The following is a 22973-nucleotide window of genomic DNA, read 5'->3' on the forward strand; positions in this document are numbered from 1 at the left end:
AGACACATGAAAACGACTCCAGGGTGTCTAATGAAGTACTGTCACCTCATAGACACATACAGTAGACTCCAGGGTGTCTAATGAAGTACTATCACCTCATAAGACACATACAGTAGACTCCAGGGTGTCTAATGAAGTACTGTCACCTCAAAGACACATACAGTAGACTCCAGGGTGTCTAATGAAGTACTGTCACCTTATAGACACATACAGTAGACTCCAGGGTGTCTAATGAAGTACTGTCACCTCATAGACACATACAGTAGACTCCAGGGTGTCTAATGAAGTACTGTCACCTCATAGACACATACAGTAGACTCCAGGGTGTCTAATGAAGTACTGTCACCTCATAGACACATACAGTAGACTCCAGGGTGTCTAATGAAGTACTGTCACCTCAAAGACACATACAGTAGACTCCAGGGTGTCTAATGAAGTACTGTCACCTCATTGACACATACAGTAGACTCCAGGGTGTCTAATGAAGTACTGTCACCTCATAGACACATACAGTAGACTCCAGAGTGTCTAATGAAGTACTGTCACCTCATAGACACATACAGTAGACTCCAGGGTGTCTAATGAAGTACTGTCACCTCAAAGACACATACAGTAGACTCCAGGGTGTCTAATGAAGTACTGTCACCTCATAGAATACCAAAAATTGTGGCACTTCATGTTCAGCTTGTTTGGGATGTAAATTGAGGTCTTAAAAAAAACCTAAAAGAAAAAACGAAAAAGAAATGGAAATCAATGTAACGTAAAACCTTTCCAATGCCCCGTTTAGTGCCAGCGCTGCTGCCTGTGGGTGTGAAGAGGGGCCCGGTGCCCCCCATGCTGCCCATGCCCGTGCCCGTGCCCATGCCCGTGCCCGTGCCCGTGCCCGGGGGCCACTGCTGCCAGCAGCACCCAGGGGGGGAGCCGCCGGACACCGTCAGGACACACTATGGTATACACGAGGCTTGTTGTTTTACCCCCTTTTTTGGTGTTAGCATTATGCTACGCTTTAGCTATTGGAAAAATAGCAGATCTACAAAGCTCATAGGTAGCTTGTAGGTCTGCTATCTTTTTGGAAAAAAATCAAAGAATCTGATCTCAGGTCAGAATGGGTTAAGTTAAAGGACAACTTTAGTTTTTTCAACCAAGGTTCATGTTTTAGGTTGTTATTAGAGAAACTAAAAGGTTAAAGGAGAATTCCATGCTAGAAGGATTTCTTACCTTTCTTACCCGTCTTTGTAGTTTTTATGATCCCACCAGTAGTATGGTAGGACACGTATATAGAAACCGGAAGTCAGATTTCGACATTTCTGGATCAGGACACTCCCTAGGGACATTATGGTTACCATTTCCTGTGACATCATAGTATTGATTTTGCTGATTGGAGTTTCCGTTATCTAATGATCTCATCATATTGATCGTGTTTGGGTGGACTTTGCCAGTTTGGCAATCAGTGGTCATTAATTCAAACTATTTCGCAATTACAGTGGTACTGTGTACATGCCAGTGAAACTAATTTTAAACCGACCTCTGTGACAGTTGGTTCTGCGAAGACTGTGTGTCTGTGTGTGAGTATTGATTCTGTATGGTTGGATCTAAACGAGCTGATCGTATTGATTTCACCTCTGGTGGTTGACTCTCTCTCTCTCTCTGAACTAAAAGACTTACAGCTTAGATTATTTCCAATATGCTTATAAAAAGTCGGGGAGGAACTGATGATGCAACTGTCAGCCTGCTTAACCCCTTGGCAAACTATCTCTAACTCCCCATCTTACTAGGCAAGATTTTTATTGATTTTACGTTTCCTTTCAACAGTATGCAGATAGACACCGTTCTGCAGAGACTCAATGGCATATGGGTACCTCATCCTTTCTACCAGTGATCCTTATCTTTATGACTCAGTCGGTATGGTGATATTGATTTTATGGGTGTGTGGGACCATGCATACTATGTGTGGGCATATTGCACCCCCCCCTTCTTCTGAGCAGGCTATGGGATAGCGGTATTGATTCTATGTGGACCCTGTCACGGCTGTGTATCATTGTTAAAAATTGTGTTCACCCCTAAACGTGTGACAGGCTGTGATATAACAAGCACCTATGGGGTGTTTAAGGTAAAGCATTTAGGCAGAATATAGGAGGGTTATAGATGATGTATGTTTAAAAAGTATAATTGATATGATATTGGATTTTTATTTTAAACCATTGGATTTAGTTAAGTAGAGTTCAATACACATCTTTGGACGTGACTAGGTTCTTTATCAGTATTATATAATATTACATTTTATTTAGAGTATAAGGCTAGTCATTAGCCAATGGTATATTGGGAAGAGACACCAGCAATTAGGCTGTATCTACAATGAGATACTTCGTAAAAAAAAAACTATCAAGATAGCAAATGACCCCGTCTCATCCACCCTGCACCGACTTCCAGCTACTTCCCTCTGGTAGACGGTACAAACTAGGCATGCCATGGTATGAGATTTTACAGTACGGTACGATGCCGATATTGATAATCTATACCTCGGTATTCCAAGGTATTTATATTTATAAAAATAAAATAAAAAGATTGCCCCCCTGACCTATGTCTAGTGACTACCTCCACATCCTTATAAGCCCTTCTTTGTTCCCCAACATGTAGGCCTACACATATATATATATATATATATATATATCATAATATATGCCATGATTATGAATTGATTACCCTGGACCGAATGGAAACAAGACAGCAAGGACTTTTATCACTGATCCCTTTGGATATGTTGTTGACTGTATCCTATACTGATTACACTTCTGCCAATAATGTATTCAGTCAGTGAATCAATAGCTATTCCCCAGTCCCCATTGTATTTCACTGTACTATGGCTCCCCCTAATGGCCGTTTTGTACCCAGTATGGTGGAGCAGAGGTGATGCAATCTGCGCATGATCACAACTGTCAATGTGTGCCTCCGTGTTGACAGTCCACACTTAGTTACTACATATGGAAATATGGAATATACATTTGGATCTGGGTGTTTTTCAGCAACACTAACTCAAAGGTAGGAAGCAACTTTTCAATCTACTGCATCTGTGGGGTGAAAATATTTGTGTTAAGTGTTGTTGATGTTGTTGTAACTGTTTGTTTTTTACTGTTTGGTAAAGTTTTGCATGGTTTAGGTTGTCTTAAGGTTTTGTTTTAATGTATGACTTGGATTATTTTGGTACGTGGTGGCGTATTTTGGGACAGTTGCATGGTTCATGATGTCTTAATGTTTTGTTTTAATGCATGACATGGGTTATTTTTGGTATGTGATGTGGTGTTTTGTGACATTTGCACGGTTCATGATGTCTTATTGTCTTGGTTTAATGTATGACTTGGGTTATTTTTGATATGTGGTGTGGTGTTTTGTGACATTTGCACGGTTCATGATGTCTTATGGTTTTGTTTTAATGTATGACATGGGTTATTTTTGGTATGTGGTGTGGTGTTTTGTGACAGTTGCATGGTTCAGGCAACTTCAGGGTGTCTTAATGTTTTGTTTTAATGCATGACATGGGTTATTTTTGGTACGTGGTGTGGTGTTTTGTGACATTTGCATGGTTTACGGTGTCTTCATGTTTTGTTTTAATGTATGACATGGGTTATTTTTGGTACGTGGTGTGGTGTTTTGTGACATTTGCACGGTTCATGATGTCTTAATGTTTTGGTTTAATGTATGACTTGGGGTATTTTTGGTGAGTGGTGATGTATTTTGTGACATTTGCACGGGTCATGATGTCTTAATGTTTTGGTTTAATGTATGACTTGGGTTATTTTTGGTATGTGGTGTGGTGTTTTGTGACATTTGCATGGTTCATGATGTCGTAATGTTTTGGTTTAATGTATGACTTGGGTTATTTTTGGTAAGTGGTGGTGTATTTTGTGACATTTGCATGGTTCAGGTTGTCTTAAGGTTTTATTTTAATGTATGACGTGGGTTATTTTTGGTATGTGGTGTGGTGTTTTGTGACAGTTGCATGGTTCATGATGTCTTAATGTTTTGGTTTAATGTATGACTGGGGTTATTTTTGGTAGGTGATGGTGTATTTTGTGACATTTGCATGGTTCAGGGTGTCTTAATGTTTTGTTTTAATGCATGACATGGGTTATTTTTGGTACGTGATGTGGTGTTTTGTGACATTTGCATGGTTCACGGTGTCTTAAGGTTTTGTTTTAATGTATGACTTGGGGTATTTTTGGTATCTGGCGATGGGTTTTGTGTGGTTCACGTTGTCTTAATGATTTGTTTAAGGTATGAGTTGTATTATTTTGGTAAGTGATTGTATGTTTTGTGGCATTTGCATGGTTCAGGTTGGCTTAATGGTTTATTTTAATGTATGACTTGGATTATTTTTGGTACATGGTGGTGTATTTTGTGGCGTTTGCATGGTGCATGGTTCAGGCATGCCCGGGCATGTCTGTGGCCGTTTGAGTTGTGAGGTTGGGGTTAATACTGAGTAATGTACGGTTAGTTCATACTAGTAGGGTACATGTTTAAAGTAATCATGTATATCATATTGGCGTAACTAAATTTGAAATGAGTTGACTGGACTATGTATTTTTAGATGAACACACTATGTTGTTCACCTACAATTATAGGGATCGATGACTAGAGTAGATTGACGGCATTTTACAATAGCTACTATTAGGTATTATTGACATTTAAAGTTAGATAGACTATAGTCTATACTACATGGTGGTATAGGTATCCATGGATTTCCAGGGAATTCAACCCGAATCTGTAGACGTGGTCTGTACACAAAACACAATGTTTTGTGTTGACAATAACCACGAGGCAATAACAGCCATCATACTAGTAAATATTATGTATACTAGTTAAATTATCTAAACTCTGTGATTTGGCATAGACATTTTTCACGACACATAGGAAGAGTCTAAACTACATGCATAATAATAAAATATGGTTGAATGTTTCAAATACTGGATAGTTAGAATGGGTCATGCATGTTTTTAATACAGGCACCTTAACATCAGCATGTCTGATGGTGCAGTGTGTAAATGTAACAGGTTATCTACATGGTGTATACTAAAGCATGTAATACTGATGTACCGATGTTTTTCCAAGAGTTCAGATCGTATAGTTTAGAAAATTGTGTAAGTCTATACTATACGAGGTCATTAGATCATGGTCAGCACCAAATATCATACCAAAAGTCTGTATCTTATGTTTATCAGGTTTTATTTTGATCAGAAAATAGACAATTATGCAGATGAACATACACTGTAGCACAACATGGAGCAAAATGTACAAGACAATGAATTCACCAGGACATCAAATATACTCAGTCATCAACTATTTCTAATGTATATATATATATATATATATATATATATAATATATATATATATATAGATATATATACAACGATGCAATCAGGTCAATCATAGTGGCAATAGTTATGTCCTTGATTATTATTTTTGGATCATATCAGGGTAAATCCTTCCAGTAATGCAAATAAGATGTACATAGCCTATGGATTCTTGACATTGGCAGTGGTCCTACCTCAATACCGCTAGTTCTCAATACCTTAATAACCCTCGGTATAAAATCATCAGTCCACAACTTGTTCATTAAATCTTTAAAATGATTGTAGAAGTAATATCGGGGCGTAATATTCAAACATGTGTGCTCGGTTTGACTAGAATGGTCTATGCGGCAGCCGTTGCAATCATCCTTCATCTGTTCGGTTATAGCGTTTGCGAGTAGTTGACCAACATGTATTTTCAGAATATCTGTAAGATTTGTAGGGTTTGTCCCAGCAAACTCATCCAAAGTCAGTGGCCAATTCAGGGGGTATGGCGGCGAAAGCAATGGTGTGTCGGAGGCTGGAGGGTCATGGGGAGCAGTTGAATTTGGGGGTGATAGGTCTACCGTCTCAAAATACTCTATGTCCCCCGCACCATAGCCCCAAAATGCCCTCTCAAAATGTTCATCGTTCTTCGGATCATAGTCGCAAAATGCCCGGGCATCATCATATTTATCGCTGTCCGTATCTGCAGTACTGATGTTATGCCACCACGGGGGGGTGTATACATGGTCCATTGCGGGTCCATCCACCATGAGAGGTCCCTTCATTCGAGTTTGATTCTCCCAATGAAGAAGTAGAATCCTCCATGGTGCGTGAATGGCGCAATATACCGGCAATAAGGATATTATCTACATCTTTGCATCTACTCTATATAGCCTATGCCGTGGACTCTCCAAGCTTAAATTATAAAGTATATTGATCAATATTATTCAAAATCGTATGGCTAATAATTAACAAAAATTGATACATGTACATGTAGAAACATGCATTATTTTTTAGATACTGGTTTAAAACTGCTGACGACAACATAAGTTAATAGCCTAGTTGAAATGTATCAGTGTAAATGTATTGTAGACACTACCGTGAATAATCACTGAGAGGGGTGGGGTGTATAGCTAAGGAACAAACTAATTAAAAGGGAGGGCTCAGATCTAGATGTATGTATAGAGCAAAGAGAGTTAGGCTTATTCACACCAGAGGATAAGGCTTATTCACACCAGAGGATAAGGCTATAGGAGATAATTTCTCAGGAAACACCATTTGTCATCAACTATCTCCTCAGTATTAGTCATGGAGGCTATGGGTAAACCACGTAACCCCATTGAACCTGTGGAGTACCAGTCATATAGCCCGTATATTACCCCTCTCAGACTAGAGGAATATAATTCAACACGGGGTAGATTTGTCTATACCCGTGATTTTGAATTATACAAAGAGAGGGCAGAGGACGAGATCATGGCCGCGGAGCTGCTAAGTAACCATATGTCGAGAATTGATGAGCAGGACTTCGAGTCGGACGGGTTAATAATCGATACGGATGAGGAATATTTTGCTAGCATCGAACCATTGGACATGACTACGAGCAAGAAAACTCCTGGACTGTCCGAAAATGCGGAATTTGTACACCTCTCCCTTACAACCCCGTCCTCCCGAGCACCGAACTCTGAACCAGAGAACTACTCCAATCCACCACCATCCCCTGCAGACTCTGGTGATGAGGACGTACCCTCCCCTCTGTCTGCACCCAAGGCATGTCGACGATCTCAGCGTCTGCTTCACCTAAAAACTAGATGGTTGAAACCCAACTCTACCTGGTTGAAATCCCAAATCGAATGGGAATGAACTGAACATGTCTATTAAATGTAATGTGTAACATAGTGGTGTAAATACATGCTATGTTTCTCAGTAATAAAAACAAAAAAAAAATCAACATATTTTCATTGTTGTTTTTATTTCATATATATATATATATATATATATATATATATTTACACTATTACCGGTGTTAGATTCTAGTTAGGTTCTTACGGTGGTAGTATACTAAACTTTGCGACTATTGTAACTAATCAGGATTATGCATTGGTGATGATCCTTCCTTCTTTTGTTGGGGGTGTAACGTATCCGGTACTGTATAAAAAACCCTGTTTGACCTCAAAGGTCGGCCATGATTAGTATGGCAGTTATTCTTTAGGCTCCACCTCTCCGGGGATGTTCTTAAATACGGAGAATAACCCTACATAACTGAGTAATCCTACAATAGAGACACTAGCTGCCCGCGAAGAAAGAAAGACGACATGTACTCTACTTGCTACCAAGATGAGAATAGGAAAGTTTGGACCTTATCCGACGGCCGGAAAATTCGTCTGTCGTTTGTATTGTGTTGATGTATTGAACTCTATACATTGGAAACAGGCAACAGTATCTTTGAAGACCGGTTGCCTTACATACGCATCTATGCATCTGAATTTGAGCGATTGGTCCCTCCTATTCTTGAGTTCTGTAAGTACTTGCAATTGGATACAAAGATAAACCCTGGCTATATCAAGCCATGTCGATTTGTACGGGCGAGCTCTGAAATACCCTCACGTGGTGACACTGAGGCCTTCATCGTTGACTGTTCTAGGTCAAACTTATGGTTGCTACTAAGATACAAATCTCAATGCGGTACCCCAGTTGAAAGACCTAAGAGTATCATGGAGAAAGAGAAATGCTTTCCAATCCAACTAGCCGTTGGTGTGGATGATTTAGGGATTCTAAAGCATGTGATGTGTGAAGCGTTGGATTTCTTCACAACTATAGAGAATCAATCTTTGGACCTACTGGAAGGCTACCTTAGAGGCGTCAAACGTGTGGATTCACGATCATTGGACTACTTCAATGAAAAGAAACTGAGGCTTGTGGATTACCAGACAAGCCATTCCAGACCTACGGGGTTCTCGTTCGGTAATCCCAGACATAGTAGCTTCTCGCTCGGTGATCCCCCAAAGCCAGCTGGCGCTACATTATTCTCAATGGATAACCGTCCTGTAAATCATAATTCGTACACCGCCCTAGAAAACGATGCACCCACGCCCCACTCTGATCTAGAAACCGGTGGACCAACAATTGCAGCTACCAGCCCACCCCCTCCTACATTATAGGTAAAATGCTAACTCATTATTGCCGGTATATTGCGCCATTCACGCACCATGGAGGATTCTACTTCTTCATTGGGAGAATCAAACTCGAATGAAGGGACCTCTCATGGTGGATGGACCCGCAATGGACCATGTATACACCCCCCCGTGGTGGCATAACATCAGTACTGCAGATACGGACAGCGATAAATATGATGATGCCCGGGCATTTTGCGACTATGATCCGAAGAACGATGAACATTTTGAGAGGGCATTTTGGGGCTATGGTGCGGGGGACATAGAGTATTTTGAGACGGTAGACCTATCACCCCCAAATTCAACTGCTCCCCATGACCCTCCAGCCTCCGACACACCATTGCTTTCGCCGCCATACCCCCTGAATTGGCCACTGACTTTGGATGAGTTTGCTGGGACAAACCCTACAAATCTTACAGATATTCTGAAAATACATGTTGGTCAACTACTCGCAAACGCTATAACCGAACAGATGAAGGATGATTGCAACGGCTGCCGCATAGACCATTCTAGTCAAACCGAGCACACATGTTTGAATATTACGCCCCGATATTACTTCTACAATCATTTTAAAGATTTAATGAACAAGTTGTGGACTGATGATTTTATACCGAGGGTTATTAAGGTATTGAGAACTAGCGGTATTGAGGTAGGACCACTGCCAATGTCAAGAATCCATAGGCTATGTACATCTTATTTGCATTACTGGAAGGATTTACCCTGATATGATCCAAAAATAATAATCAAGGACATAACTATTGCCACTATGATTGACCTGATTGCATCGTTGTATATATATCTATATATATATATATATATATATATATATATATATATATATATACATTAGAAATAGTTGATGACTGAGTATATTTGATGTCCTGGTGAATTCATTGTCTTGTACATTTTGCTCCATGTTGTGCTACAGTGTATGTTCATCTGCATAATTGTCTATTTTCTGATCAAAATAAAACCTGATAAACATAAGATACAGACTTTTGGTATGATATTTGGTGCTGACCATGATCTAATGACCTCGTATAGTATAGACTTACACAATTTTCTAAACTATACGATCTGAACTCTTGGAAAAACATCGGTACATCAGTATTACATGCTTTAGTATACACCATGTAGATAACCTGTTACATTTACACACTGCACCATCAGACATGCTGATGTTAAGGTGCTTGTATTAAAAATATGCATGACCCATTCTAACTATCCAGTATTTGAAACATTCAACCATATTTTATTATTATGCATGTAGTTTAGACTCTTCCTATGTGTCGTGAAAAATGTCTATGCCAAATCACAGAGTTTAGATAATTTAACTAGTATACATAATATTTACTAGTATGATGGCTGTTATTGCCTCGTGGTTATTGTCAACACAAAACATTGTGTTTTGTGTACAGACCACGTCTACAGATTCGGGTTGAATTCCCTGGAAATCCATGGATACCTATACCACCATGTAGTATAGACTATAGTCTATCTAACTTTAAATGTCAATAATACCTAATAGTAGCTATTGTAAAATGCCGTCAATCTACTCTAGTCATCGATCCCTATAATTGTAGGTGAACAACATAGTGTGTTCATCTAAAAATACATAGTCCAGTCAACTCATTTCAAATTTAGTTACGCCAATATGATATACATGATTACTTTAAACATGTACCCTACTAGTATGAACTAACCGTACATTACTCAGTATTAACCCCAACCTCACAACTCAAACGGCCACAGACATGCCCGGGCATGCCTGAACCATGCACCATGCAAACGCCACAAAATACACCCCCATGTACCAAAAATAATCCAAGTCATACATTAAAATAAACCATTAAGCCAACCTGAACCATGCAAATGCCACAAAACATACAATCACTTACCAAAATAATACAACTCATACCTTAAACAAATCATTAAGACAACGTGAACCACACAAAACCCATCGCCAGATACCAAAAATACCCCAAGTCATACATTAAAACAAAACCTTAAGACACCGTGAACCATGCAAATGTCACAAAACACCACATCACGTACCAAAAATAACCCATGTCATGCATTAAAACAAAACATTAAGACACCCTGAACCATGCAAATGTCACAAAATACACCATCACCTACCAAAAATAACCCCAGTCATACATTAAACCAAAACATTAAGACATCATGAACCATGCAACTGTCACAAAACACCACACCACATACCAAAAATAACCCACGTCATACATTAAAATAAAACCTTAAGACAACCTGAACCATGCAAATGTCACAAAATACACCACCACTTACCAAAAATAACCCAAGTCATACATTAAACCAAAACATTACGACATCATGAACCATGCAAATGTCACAAAACACCACACCACATACCAAAAATAACCCAAGTCATACATTAAACCAAAACATTAAGACATCATGACCCGTGCAAATGTCACAAAATACATCACCACTCACCAAAAATACCCCAAGTCATACATTAAACCAAAACATTAAGACATCATGAACCGTGCAAATGTCACAAAACACCACACCACGTACCAAAAATAACCCATGTCATACATTAAAACAAAACATGAAGACACCGTAAACCATGCAAATGTCACAAAACACCACACCACGTACCAAAAATAACCCATGTCATGCATTAAAACAAAACATTAAGACACCCTGAAGTTGCCTGAACCATGCAACTGTCACAAAACACCACACCACATACCAAAAATAACCCATGTCATACATTAAAACAAAACCATAAGACATCATGAACCGTGCAAATGTCACAAAACACCACACCACATATCAAAAATAACCCAAGTCATACATTAAACCAAGACAATAAGACATCATGAACCGTGCAAATGTCACAAAACACCACATCACATACCAAAAATAACCCATGTCATGCATTAAAACAAAACATTAAGACATCATGAACCATGCAACTGTCCCAAAATACGCCACCACGTACCAAAATAATCCAAGTCATACATTAAAACAAAACCTTAAGACAACCTAAACCATGCAAAACTTTACCAAACAGTAAAAAACAAACAGTTACAACAACATCAACAACACTTAACACAAATATTTTCACCCCACAGATGCAGTAGATTGAAAAGTTGCTTCCTACCTTTGAGTTAGTGTTGCTGAAAAACACCCAGATCCAAATGTATATTCCATATTTCCATATGTAGTAACTAAGTGTGGACTGTCAACACGGAGGCACACATTGACAGTTGTGATCATGCGCAGATTGCATCACCTCTGCTCCACCATACTGGGTACAAAACGGCCATTAGGGGGAGCCATAGTACAGTGAAATACAATGGGGACTGGGGAATAGCTATTGATTCACTGACTGAATACATTATTGGCAGAAGTGTAATCAGTATAGGATACAGTCAACAACATATCCAAAGGGATCAGTGATAAAAGTCCTTGCTGTCTTGTTTCCATTCGGTCCAGGGTAATCAATTCATAATCATGGCATATATTATGATATATATATATATATATATATATATATATATATATGTGTAGGCCTACATGTTGGGGAACAAAGAAGGGCTTATAAGGATGTGGAGGTAGTCACTAGACATAGGTCAGGGGGGCAATCTTTTTATTTTATTTTTATAAATATAAATACCTTGGAATACCGAGGTATAGATTATCAATATCGGCATCGTACCGTACTGTAAAATCTCATACCATGGCATGCCTAGTTTGTACCGTCTACCAGAGGGAAGTAGCTGGAAGTCGGTGCAGGGTGGATGAGACGGGGTCATTTGCTATCTTGATAGTTTTTTTTTTACGAAGTATCTCATTGTAGATACAGCCTAATTGCTGGTGTCTCTTCCCAATATACCATTGGCTAATGACTAGCCTTATACTCTAAATAAAATGTAATATTATATAATACTGATAAAGAACCTAGTCACGTCCAAAGATGTGTATTGAACTCTACTTAACTAAATCCAATGGTTTAAAATAAAAATCCAATATCATATCAATTATACTTTTTAAACATACATCATCTATAACCCTCCTATATTCTGCCTAAATGCTTTACCTTAAACACCCCATAGGTGCTTGTTATATCACAGCCTGTCACACGTTTAGGGGTGAACACAATTTTTAACAATGATACACAGCCGTGACAGGGTCCACATAGAATCAATACCGCTATCCCATAGCCTGCTCAGAAGAAGGGGGGGGTGCAATATGCCCACACATAGTATGCATGGTCCCACACACCCATAAAATCAATATCACCATACCGACTGAGTCATAAAGATAAGGATCACTGGTAGAAAGGATGAGGTACCCATATGCCATTGAGTCTCTGCAGAACGGTGTCTATCTGCATACTGTTGAAAGGAAACGTAAAATCAATAAAAATCTTGCCTAGTAAGATGGGGAGTTAGAGATAGTTTGCCAAGGGGTTAAGCAGGCTGACAGTTGCATCATCAGTTCCTCCCCGACTTTTTATAAGCATATTGGAAATAATCTAAGCTGTAAGTCTTTTAGTTCAGAGAGAGAGAGAGAGTCAACCACCAGAGGTGAAATCAATACGATCAGCTCGTTTAGATCCAACCATACAGAATCAATACTCACACACAGACACACAGTCTTCGCAGAACCAACTGTCACAGAGGTCGGTTTAAAATTAGTTTCACTGGCATGTACACAGTACCACTGTAATTGCGAAATAGTTTGAATTAATGACCACTGATTGCCAAACTGGCAAAGTCCACCCAAACACGATCAATATGATGAGATCATTAGATAACGGAAACTCCAATCAGCAAAATCAATACTATGATGTCACAGGAAATGGTAACCATAATGTCCCTAGGGAGTGTCCTGATCCAGAAATGTCGAAATCTGACTTCCGGTTTCTATATACGTGTCCTACCATACTACTCCCACCAAAGAGGTCCAGGTGTTTTTTTGTGCAAAAGCTCCTTATTGGCTATTTCCCCTACCATAAGCGCTCAATGAATTGCATTGCATTGAATGGGAATTGAATGGGGCTATGGGGTGTTATGCTAATTCGCTTATTCCCATCGAAATAAGTAGTAAACTGTGCCGCTTGGGATATTATTTACATTATGAAGAGAGGATATATACAAAGAAAATATAATTTTGAGCGATGGAAATAAGCAAATTAGCACAACACCCCATAGCCCCATTCAATTCCCATTCAATTCAATGCAATTCATTTAGGGCTTATGGTAAGGGAAATAGCCAATAAGGAGCTTTTGCACAAAATAACACCTGGACCTCTTTGGCGGGGACGTAACAACTACAAAGAAAGGTAAGAAAGCCTTCTAGCATGGAATTCTCCTTTAATGTAAATTTCTTTCATTTTCTGCTTTCTTTCGTTTTTTAGGGATTTTAGCTGTTTTTGACAGGGGGGCGGGGGCATTCGAACATGGGGCTAAATATGTATTATTTTACAGAATTGTATGGTGATTTTCTTTTTATTATTATTTACTATAGTCCTATTAAACCCCAGGAAATTACATCTGGCCACAAAAGATCTGTCAAAAAGAGCTAAAATCCCTAAAACGAAAGAAAGCAGCAAATGAAAAAAAAATGAACACTCATCTTTTACTTTCTCAACCTAACAACCTAAAACATGAACCTTGGTTGAAAAAAACTAAAGTTGTCCTTTAACAAATCTCGTGGAATCTCTGAATTTGACTGTTATATATTAGTTCTGTGGTGACGGAGAAGTCCCTGGTGCTTTATATCACAGACCTGTCCTTCTCTTTCTAACCTTCCTTCCTTTGCTTTACATCTTTTCATCTCGCATGAAATACTATCATCTCTGCTCCCCCATTTTCCATTCCCCTCTCTCTCTCTCTCTCTCTCTCTCTCTCTCTCTCTCTCTCTCTCTCTCTCTCTCTCTCTCTCTCTCTCTCTCATCATACCTCCTTCTCCACCCACCCCTCCATCCATCCACCCTCCCATAAAAAAACAAAGCCCACCACCACCACCACCACCTGTCACCGCAGGCTCTGAAATGGAGGGACTACCGTCGTCGGAACCCTCTGGGCCTGGAGAGGGTCTCCGAGGGTCTGGGCCCCCCCATGAGCCTGGAGCCCCCCCCACCCCCACCCCTGAGCGGTGGTGGTGGGGGTGGGGGAGGAGGAGGGGGGGCTCAGCGCTCAGCCAGGCGAAACGTCTTCGACTTCCCGTCCTCCGCCTCGGCTTCCTCGTCGTCCTGCTTCAGCCTCGGGGCGCCGCCTAGACGGACCAACGGTGACCCTTCTAACTACTGCCCCTCCCTCTCCTCCTCCTCCTCCTCCCCCTCCTCCTCCCCCTCCTCCTCCTCCTCCTCCTCCTCCTCCTCCTCCTCCTCCTCCCCCTCCTCTTCCTCTTCCTCCTCCTCCCCCTCCTCTTCCTCTTCCTCCTCCTCCTCCTCCTCCTCCTCCTCCTCCTCCTCCTCCTCCTCCTTCTAACTACTCACAGACATTCAGAGGGGCAGGACAGGGGCGTACACAGACATTTAGAGGAGCAGGACAGTGGCGTGCACAGACATTTAGAGGAGCAGGACAGTGGCGTGCACAGACATTTAGAGGAGCAGGACAGTGGCGTACACAGACATTCAGAGGAGCAGGACAGTGGCGTGCACAGACATTTAGAGGAGCAGGACAGGGGCGTACACAGACATTTAGAGGGGCAGGACAGGGGCGTGCACAGACATTCAGAGGGGCAGGACAGGGGCGTGCACAGACATTTAGAGGGGACAGGACAGGGGCGTGCACAGACATTCAGAGGGGCAGGACAGGGGCGTGCACAGTCATTTAGAGGGGCAGGACAGGGGCGTGCACAGACATTTAGAGGGACAGGGGCGTGCACAGACATTTAGAGGGGACAGGACAGGGGCGTGCACAGACATTCAGAGGGGCAGGACAGGGGCGTGCACAGACATTTAGAGGGACAGGGGCGTGCACAGACATTTAGAGGGGCAGGACAGGGGCGTGCACAGACATTTAGAGGGGGCAGGACAGGGGCGTGCACAGACATTTAGAGGGGCAGGACAGGGGCGTGCACAGACATTTAGAGGGACAGGGGCGTGCACAGACATTTAGAGGGGCAGGACAGGGGCGTGCACAGACATTTAGAGGGGGCAGGACAGGGGCGTGCACAGACATTCAGAGGGGCAGGACAGGGGCGTGCACAGACATTCAGAGGGGCAGGACAGGGGCGTACACAGACATTTAGAGGAGCAGGACAGTGGCGTGCACAGACATTCAGAGGAGCAGGACAGTGGCGTGCACAGACATTTAGAGGAGCAGGACAGGGGCGTACACAGACATTTAGAGGGGCAGGACAGGGGCGTGCACAGACATTCAGAGGGGCAGGACAGGGGCGTGCACAGACATTTAGAGGGGCAGGACAGGGGCGTGCACAGACATTCAGAGGGGCAGGACAGGGGCGTGCACAGACATTTAGAGGGGCAGGACAGGGGCGTGCACAGACATTTAGAGGGGACAGGACAGGGGCGTGCACAGACATTCAGAGGGGCAGGACAGGGGCGTGCACAGTCATTTAGAGGGGCAGGACAGGGGCGTGCACAGACATTTAGAGGGACAGGGGCGTGCACAGACATTTAGAGGGGCAGGACAGGGGCGTGCACAGACATTTAGAGGGGGCAGGACAGGGGCGTGCACAGACATTTAGAGGGGCAGGACAGGGGCGTGCACAGACATTTAGAGGGGGCAGGACAGGGGCGTGCACAGACATTTAGAGGGGCAGGACAGTTCTACTGACAGCATACTGTATGGATTAGAGTTCTCCTGACAACCTCCTCTCTGTCTCCCCCTGCAGGGCGTGAGAGGAGCTACAGTGACCAGGAGGTCCCAGACTACTTCTCATTGGCCGAGAGGCCGCCGGAGGAGTTCTGCCTCTCCCCGGACGCCTCCTCTGGCTCCGCGCGCACGCACGCACACACGCGCACGCACACACACATCTCTGTGGACCTGGCCCAGAAGAGAGGTGAGACCGTGCGGCGCGCGCACACACTAAGAACGTCCCAAACTACTTCTGCCTCCAAAACTGTGGAATGCACTTCCCGTCGCAGTCAGAACTGCAGCATCACTCCCAATCTTCCGCCGTAGTCTGAAAACCCACCTTTTCAGACTCCATCATGGCCCATAGCACTTACCCCACGCCCTTAGATAGCATTTCTGTAGACTTAGATAGCATTTGATACAGACTTATAGCATGTTATGTAGACAGCACTATAATTGCATTGTATGTAGTCATAGCACGCCATAGTACATATAGCATAGTAGTATATATGTATAGTTTCATTGTATAGATATTCCACTGTTACGTTCTTATAGCTTACGCATGTTTCATGATAAATGCTTTTCATGTGATTTTATGTGATGTATGATGCTTTTTTGTTCTTGCTTAATGTAAGTCGCTCTGGATTAAGAGCTTCTGCTAAATGCCTAAATTGTAAATTGTAACTCTTGCATTTAAACTGTTTTAAGAATGCAAATTGACCCCTTCTGTCCCCCCCCCCCCCCCCCCCCCCCAGGGTTGGTGAAGGCTGTGAACACCGCTGTGGATCTGATCGTAGCTCACTTCGGGACGAGTCGAGACCCAGACGTGAAGGTATGATGTATAATATATATGTATTTTATATACAGTATATGTACAGTATGTATTACTAAAAAAATACATCATGCACCTGGGACGTATCCTCAGTGATGTATCCTGAGGTCATCACCTGGGACGTATCCTCAGTGATGTATCCTGAGGTCATCACCTGGGACGTATCCTCAGTGATGTATCCTGAGGTCATCACCTGGGACGTATCCTCAGTGATGTATCCTGAGGTCAACGGGGTTTCGGGTCTACCAAACATCATCATACCCCTCACTCAGGCGACCCAGCCGGGAGTGATCAAGTCCCGAATTACGTCCCAGTAGCTATACCCTCCATCAGTCCCATTAGGGAAAAACCAGGGCCACACAATCCGTTGGAACTACTCCAGAACTACTCTGCCAGGGCTGGGAGGTACGCTTCTGGCGCACGGAAGGACTAGGCTCTGTGGGTTGGGTTGACTCCTGTCCGGGCCCCTCCTACGTCTCACCAGGTCCACTCCTGCTCTCACCAGGAGTAGAGCGAGGACCTGTGCGTTGCACCAGAGTCCCAGCACCAGACACTTCATTCAGGAGTGGTGGGCAATGGTTCCGCAGGGAAATGGTGCTGCGGCTCCACTTGCTGCTTGCATGGCCCTCCCAAAGGCCTCACCGAGGGTTGTTGGGCTTCCTCCTCACGGAGGACACAGGCTGGGGCGCTAACCCACACTGCTCACCTCCTCACGGAGGACACAGGCTGGGGCGCTAACCCACACTGCTCACCTCCTCATGGAGGACACAGGCTGGGGCGCTAACCCACACTGCTCACCTCCTCATGGAGGACACAGGCTGGGACGCTAACCCATACTGCTCACCCGGGTGCCGTCTACATTCCAGGCTGTCACCCGTCTCTCCGGTGGTCACCAGACTATTCCTGGTTGTCACATATAGTCTATTCCTATGAGTCACTATGAATAGAATAACTATAACTAAAGAATACATGGCATGGATGCACCTGGGACGTATCCTCAGTGATGTATCCTGAGGTCAACGGGGTTTCACCTGGGACGTATCCTCAGTGATGTATCCTGAGGTCATCACCTGGGACGTATCCTCAGTGATGTATCCTGAGGTCATCACCTGGGACGTATCCTCAGTGATGTATCCTGAGGTCATCACCTGGGACGTATCCTCAGTGACGTATCCTGAGGTCATCACCTGGGACGTATCCTCAGTGACGTATCCTGAGGTCATCACCTGGGACGTATCCTCAGTGATGTATCCTGAGGTCAACGGGGTTTCACCTGAGACGTATCCTCAGTGACGTATCCTGAGGTCATCACCTGGGACGTATCCTCAGTGACGTATCCTGAGGTCAACGGGGTTTCACCTGAGACGTATCCTCAGTGATGTATCCTGAGGTCATCACCTGGGACGTATCCTCAGTGACGTATCCTGAGGTCAACGGGGTTTCACCTGAGACGTATCCTCAGTGATGTATCCTGAGGTCATCACCTGGGACGTATCCTCAGTGACGTATCCTGAGGTCATCACCTGGGACGTATCCTCAGTGACGTATCCTGAGGTCATCACCTGGGACGTATCCTCAGTGATGTATCCTGAGGTCATCACCTGGGACGTATCCTCAGTGACGTATCCTGAGGTCATCACCTGGGACGTATCCTCAGTGATGTATCCTGAGGTCATCACCTGGGACGTATCCTCAGTGACGTATCCTGAGGTCAACGGGGTTTCGGGTCTTCCAACATCATACCCCTCACTCAGGTGACCCAGCCGGGGTGATCAAGTCTATTATATATATATATATGAGGTGAAGGTACATTACAGTATGTATGTATGACTGTACATTAACCACCACAACCCAGTTGTATATCATTTCAAAAGATTTTACACATTTTAAAACTGAGTGCTTTTACTTTTAGTACTTCAAGTACATTTTTAAGCCAATACATTTGTACTTTTACTCAAGTACATTTAGAATGTCTGACTTTTCCTTGTCGCAGAGTAGTTCGATAGTCCAGTATAGTATAGACACAGAGTAGTTCTATAGTGCAGTATAGTATAGTCACAGAGTAGTTCTATAGTGCAGTATAGTATAGACACAGAGTAGTTATATAGTGCAGTATAGTATAGACACAGAGTAGTTCTATAGTGCAGTATAGTATAGTCACAGAGTAGTTCTATAGTGCAGTATAGTATAGACACAGAGTAGTTCTATAGTGCAGTATAGTATAGTCACAGAGTAGTTCTATAGTGCAGTATAGTATAGACACAGAGTAGTTCTATAGTGCAGTATAGTATAGACACAGAGTAGTTCTATAGTGCAGTATAGTATAGTCACAGAGTAGTTCTATAGTGCAGTATAGTATAGTCACAGAGTAGTTCTATAGTGCAGTATAGTATAGACACAGAGTAGTTCTATAGTGCAGTATAGTATAGACACAGAGTAGTTCTATAGTGCAGTATAGTATAGACATAGAGTAGTTCTATAGTGCAGTATAGTATAGTCACAGAGTAGTTCTATAGTGCAGTATAGTATAGACACAGAATAGTTCTATAGTGCAGTATAGTATAGACACAGAGTAGTTCTATAGTGCAGTATAGTATAGACACAGAGTAGTTCTATAGTGCAGTATAGTATAGACACAGAGTAGTTCTATAGTGCAGTATAGTATAGTCACAGAGTAGTTCTATAGTGCAGTATAGTATAGACACAGAGTAGTTCTATAGTGCAGTATAGTATAGTCACAGAGTAGTTCTATAGTGCAGTATAGTATAGACACAGAGTAGCTCTATAGTGCACTATTGACACTTTTACTTTTTCCACCACTCTCTCTCCCCCCTCCTCCCCCTCCCCCTCTCCCCCCTCCCCCCCCTCCAGGCTAAGCTGGGGAACAGCTGGGTGAGTCCCAACGTGGGCCACCTGGTCCTGAAGTACCTGTGCCCCGCCCTGGAGGCCGTGCTGCAGGACGGCCTGAAGGCCTTCGTCCTGGACCTCATCATCGGACAGAGACGCTGCCAGCCCTGGAGCGTAGCGGAGGCCGCTACCACGCTGGGTGAGTGGTGGAGACACACAGACAGACAGTTGGGTGAGTGGTGGAGACACACAGACAGACAGACAGACAGACAGACAGACAGACAGACAGCTGGGTGAGTGGTGGAGACACACAGACAGCTGGGTGAGTGGTGGAGACAGACAGACAGCTGGGTGAGTGGTGGAGACAGACAGACAGCTGGGTGAGTGGTGGAGACAGACAGACAGACAGACAGACAGCTGGGTGAGTGGTGGAGACACACAGACAGACAGACAGACAGACAGACAGCTGGGTGAGTGGTGGAGACACACAGACAGCTGGGTGAGTGGTGGAGACAGACAGACAGACAGACAACAGACAGTTATGTGAGTGGTGGAGACACAAAGACAGACAGACAGCTGGGTGAGTGGTGGAGACAGACAGACAGACAGACAACAGACAGTTATGTGAGTGGTGGAGACACAAAGACAGACAGACAGCTGGGTGAGTGGTGGAGACACACAGACAGACAGACAGGTGAGTGGTGGAGACACACAGACAGACAGACAGACAGTTAGGTGAGTGGTGGAGACACACAGACAGCTGGGTGAGTGGTGGAGATAGATAGACAGACAGACAGACAGACAGTCAGACAGACAGTCAGACAGACAGACAGACAGACAGACACACAGACAGCTAGGTGAGTGGTGGAGACAGACAGACAGACAGACAGACAGCTGGGTGAGTGGTGGAGACACACAGACAGCTGGGTGAGTGGTGGAGATAGACAGACAGCTGGGTGAGTGGTGGAGACAGACAGACAGCTGGGTGAGTGGTGGAGACAGACAGACAGACAGACAGACAGCTAGGTGACCAGGGAAACTCCCCCCTGTCAGGTGTAAAGGAGCAACTTGGACACTCAGGCATGAAGGAAGCATGAGTTCAAGTCCGTTGCTCTCCCCTTGTCCCCCATATATGGGGACTAGGTTGGTCACCCCTTGTCCCCCATATATGGGGACTAGGTTGGCGGAGGGTGTGGTTCTTCCTTCATCTCCTGACAGCATGATCAGGATGTTGGACAATTTGGTAGTGATTTGTGAATGTTGCAAACCGGGACATTCTACAGTATGTTGTCATGACAGACCAGGACGTCTGGTCACCATGCTCTCTCTCTGCCTATTTTCTATTAGAGGTCTCTGGTGGAGATGGAGAAGGTCATGATTCCACTTAAGCAATATTACACGAGACGGTGTGGGTTAACGTGATTATTGCCACGGGAGGGATGCGGTCAGGAACGAGACGAAGTCGAGTTCCGCAAGCATCACTGAAGTGGCAATAATCACGTTAAAAACCACACCCTCTCGTGTAATATTGCAATTCTACCACAGTTACCACCCTTAAAACAAAGAAAATCGCTGAAAGAATATATATTTTTAATGACGGATGTAGTCACTATACGACCACAAATGTCCCCAAGAAACTAGCTATAGCCTAGCCACCGAGTTTGCTAGCGCTCTGGGAGAACAGAGCGGCTGAATTATTTGTTTTGATTAGGTGGTGAACGGTGCTGGTTTAACCCACGGCTATAGAAGGCTGTTTCAACCAATCAGATTGCTTCCTCGAAACGACCTGTGGTAGAATCTGTTATATCATCTCTCTGTGTCTCTCCACCAGGTCCTGTTATATCATCTCTCTCTCTCTGTGTCTCTCCACCAGGTCTGTCCAGAACGTGTTCTGTTATATCATCTCTCTGTGTCTCTCCACCAGGTCCCTCCACGCGTGTCCTCCACGGCCTGTTCTCCAAGGTGATCCAGTACAAGGAGCTCACCAGCCACTCCATGAGACTCAACGCCTTCATCTTCGGCCTGCTCAAGTCAGTCCTCGCCTCGGCCACGCCTCTTTGTTTCAGATCAGATTCTGTCCTCACACTTTCATTTCATTTCAACCTTTATTTAGTTCTCGGAGAACACACTGAGGGCTCTTTTTCAGTGGTGCCGAGATCACAACACATCAACAATGTACAGGGGAACAAAACATAACCTAAAACAAGAAAACAAAACATAGATAAATAGAGTAAAATATTACTGGTAATAATAATAATAATAATAATAATAATAATAAGGGAACATTGCATAGTGCTCAATTCAATTAAAACAGGTACAGTTGATATTTACCAGCGTTGATATGTCAAGTTGAAAGCGATATAGAGAAGGTCTGTAAGGTGTTCCCAGTGTGTGGGGCAGCGCACTGGAGAGCAGACTTTCCAGATGTAGTGGAGGCATGTATGGTTTCAAGCATCAAATATTCTTGAGAGCGTGTATGATAAGAAATGGTTTTCCATTTTAAAAGAGAATTTAAATAAGAAGGTAAGTTCCCAATTAGAGCTTTATATATCTAAAAACCAGTGTTGGTCTCTCCTTGTCGCAAGGGAGGGCCAACCAACCTTATTATACAGTATGCAATGATGAGTGTTATAGCTGTAGCCTGTTATAAATCTGAGGGCAGAATGATAAACTGGGTCCAAGATTTTAAGTGTGGTAGCTAGCTGATGTGTTTCTGTATATAATGTCCCCGTAGTCCAAAGCAGAGATGAAAAGTGCTTCAATTAGTCTCTTTCTGGTAGGCCAAGGAAAGCAGGATCTGTTTCGGTAAAAAAAAGCCAAACTTCATTCGCAATTGTTTTGTTAAATAGCACATCTACAAGCTCACAACGTGTCGCAACGCGTTGTGAGCTTGTAGATCGGCTATTTTCAGCAAGCGTATAATCAGCCATTAAATCAACTCAATCAACTGTATAGACCTTTACTCGACT

The 22973-nt window shown here is 43.3% G+C and overlaps 1 protein-coding gene across 1 annotated transcript in view; it reads left to right on the plus strand.

Moving 5' to 3' along the window:
• rusc2 (RUN and SH3 domain containing 2) overlaps positions 1-22973 on the plus strand; it is an 81124-nt gene that overhangs the window by 43873 nt on the left and 14278 nt on the right. The window contains 7 exon segments of the mRNA XM_083776863.1: positions 788-949; positions 14512-14604; positions 14671-14790; positions 16363-16530; positions 17081-17157; positions 20029-20203; positions 21929-22034. Coding sequence (XP_083632989.1) covers positions 788-949; positions 14512-14604; positions 14671-14790; positions 16363-16530; positions 17081-17157; positions 20029-20203; positions 21929-22034 — 901 coding nt within the window.

Source organism: Protomyctophum parallelum (assembly GCF_964188405.1).
Source record: "Protomyctophum parallelum genome assembly, chromosome: 11".
NCBI lineage: Eukaryota > Metazoa > Chordata > Actinopteri > Myctophiformes > Myctophidae > Protomyctophum > Protomyctophum parallelum.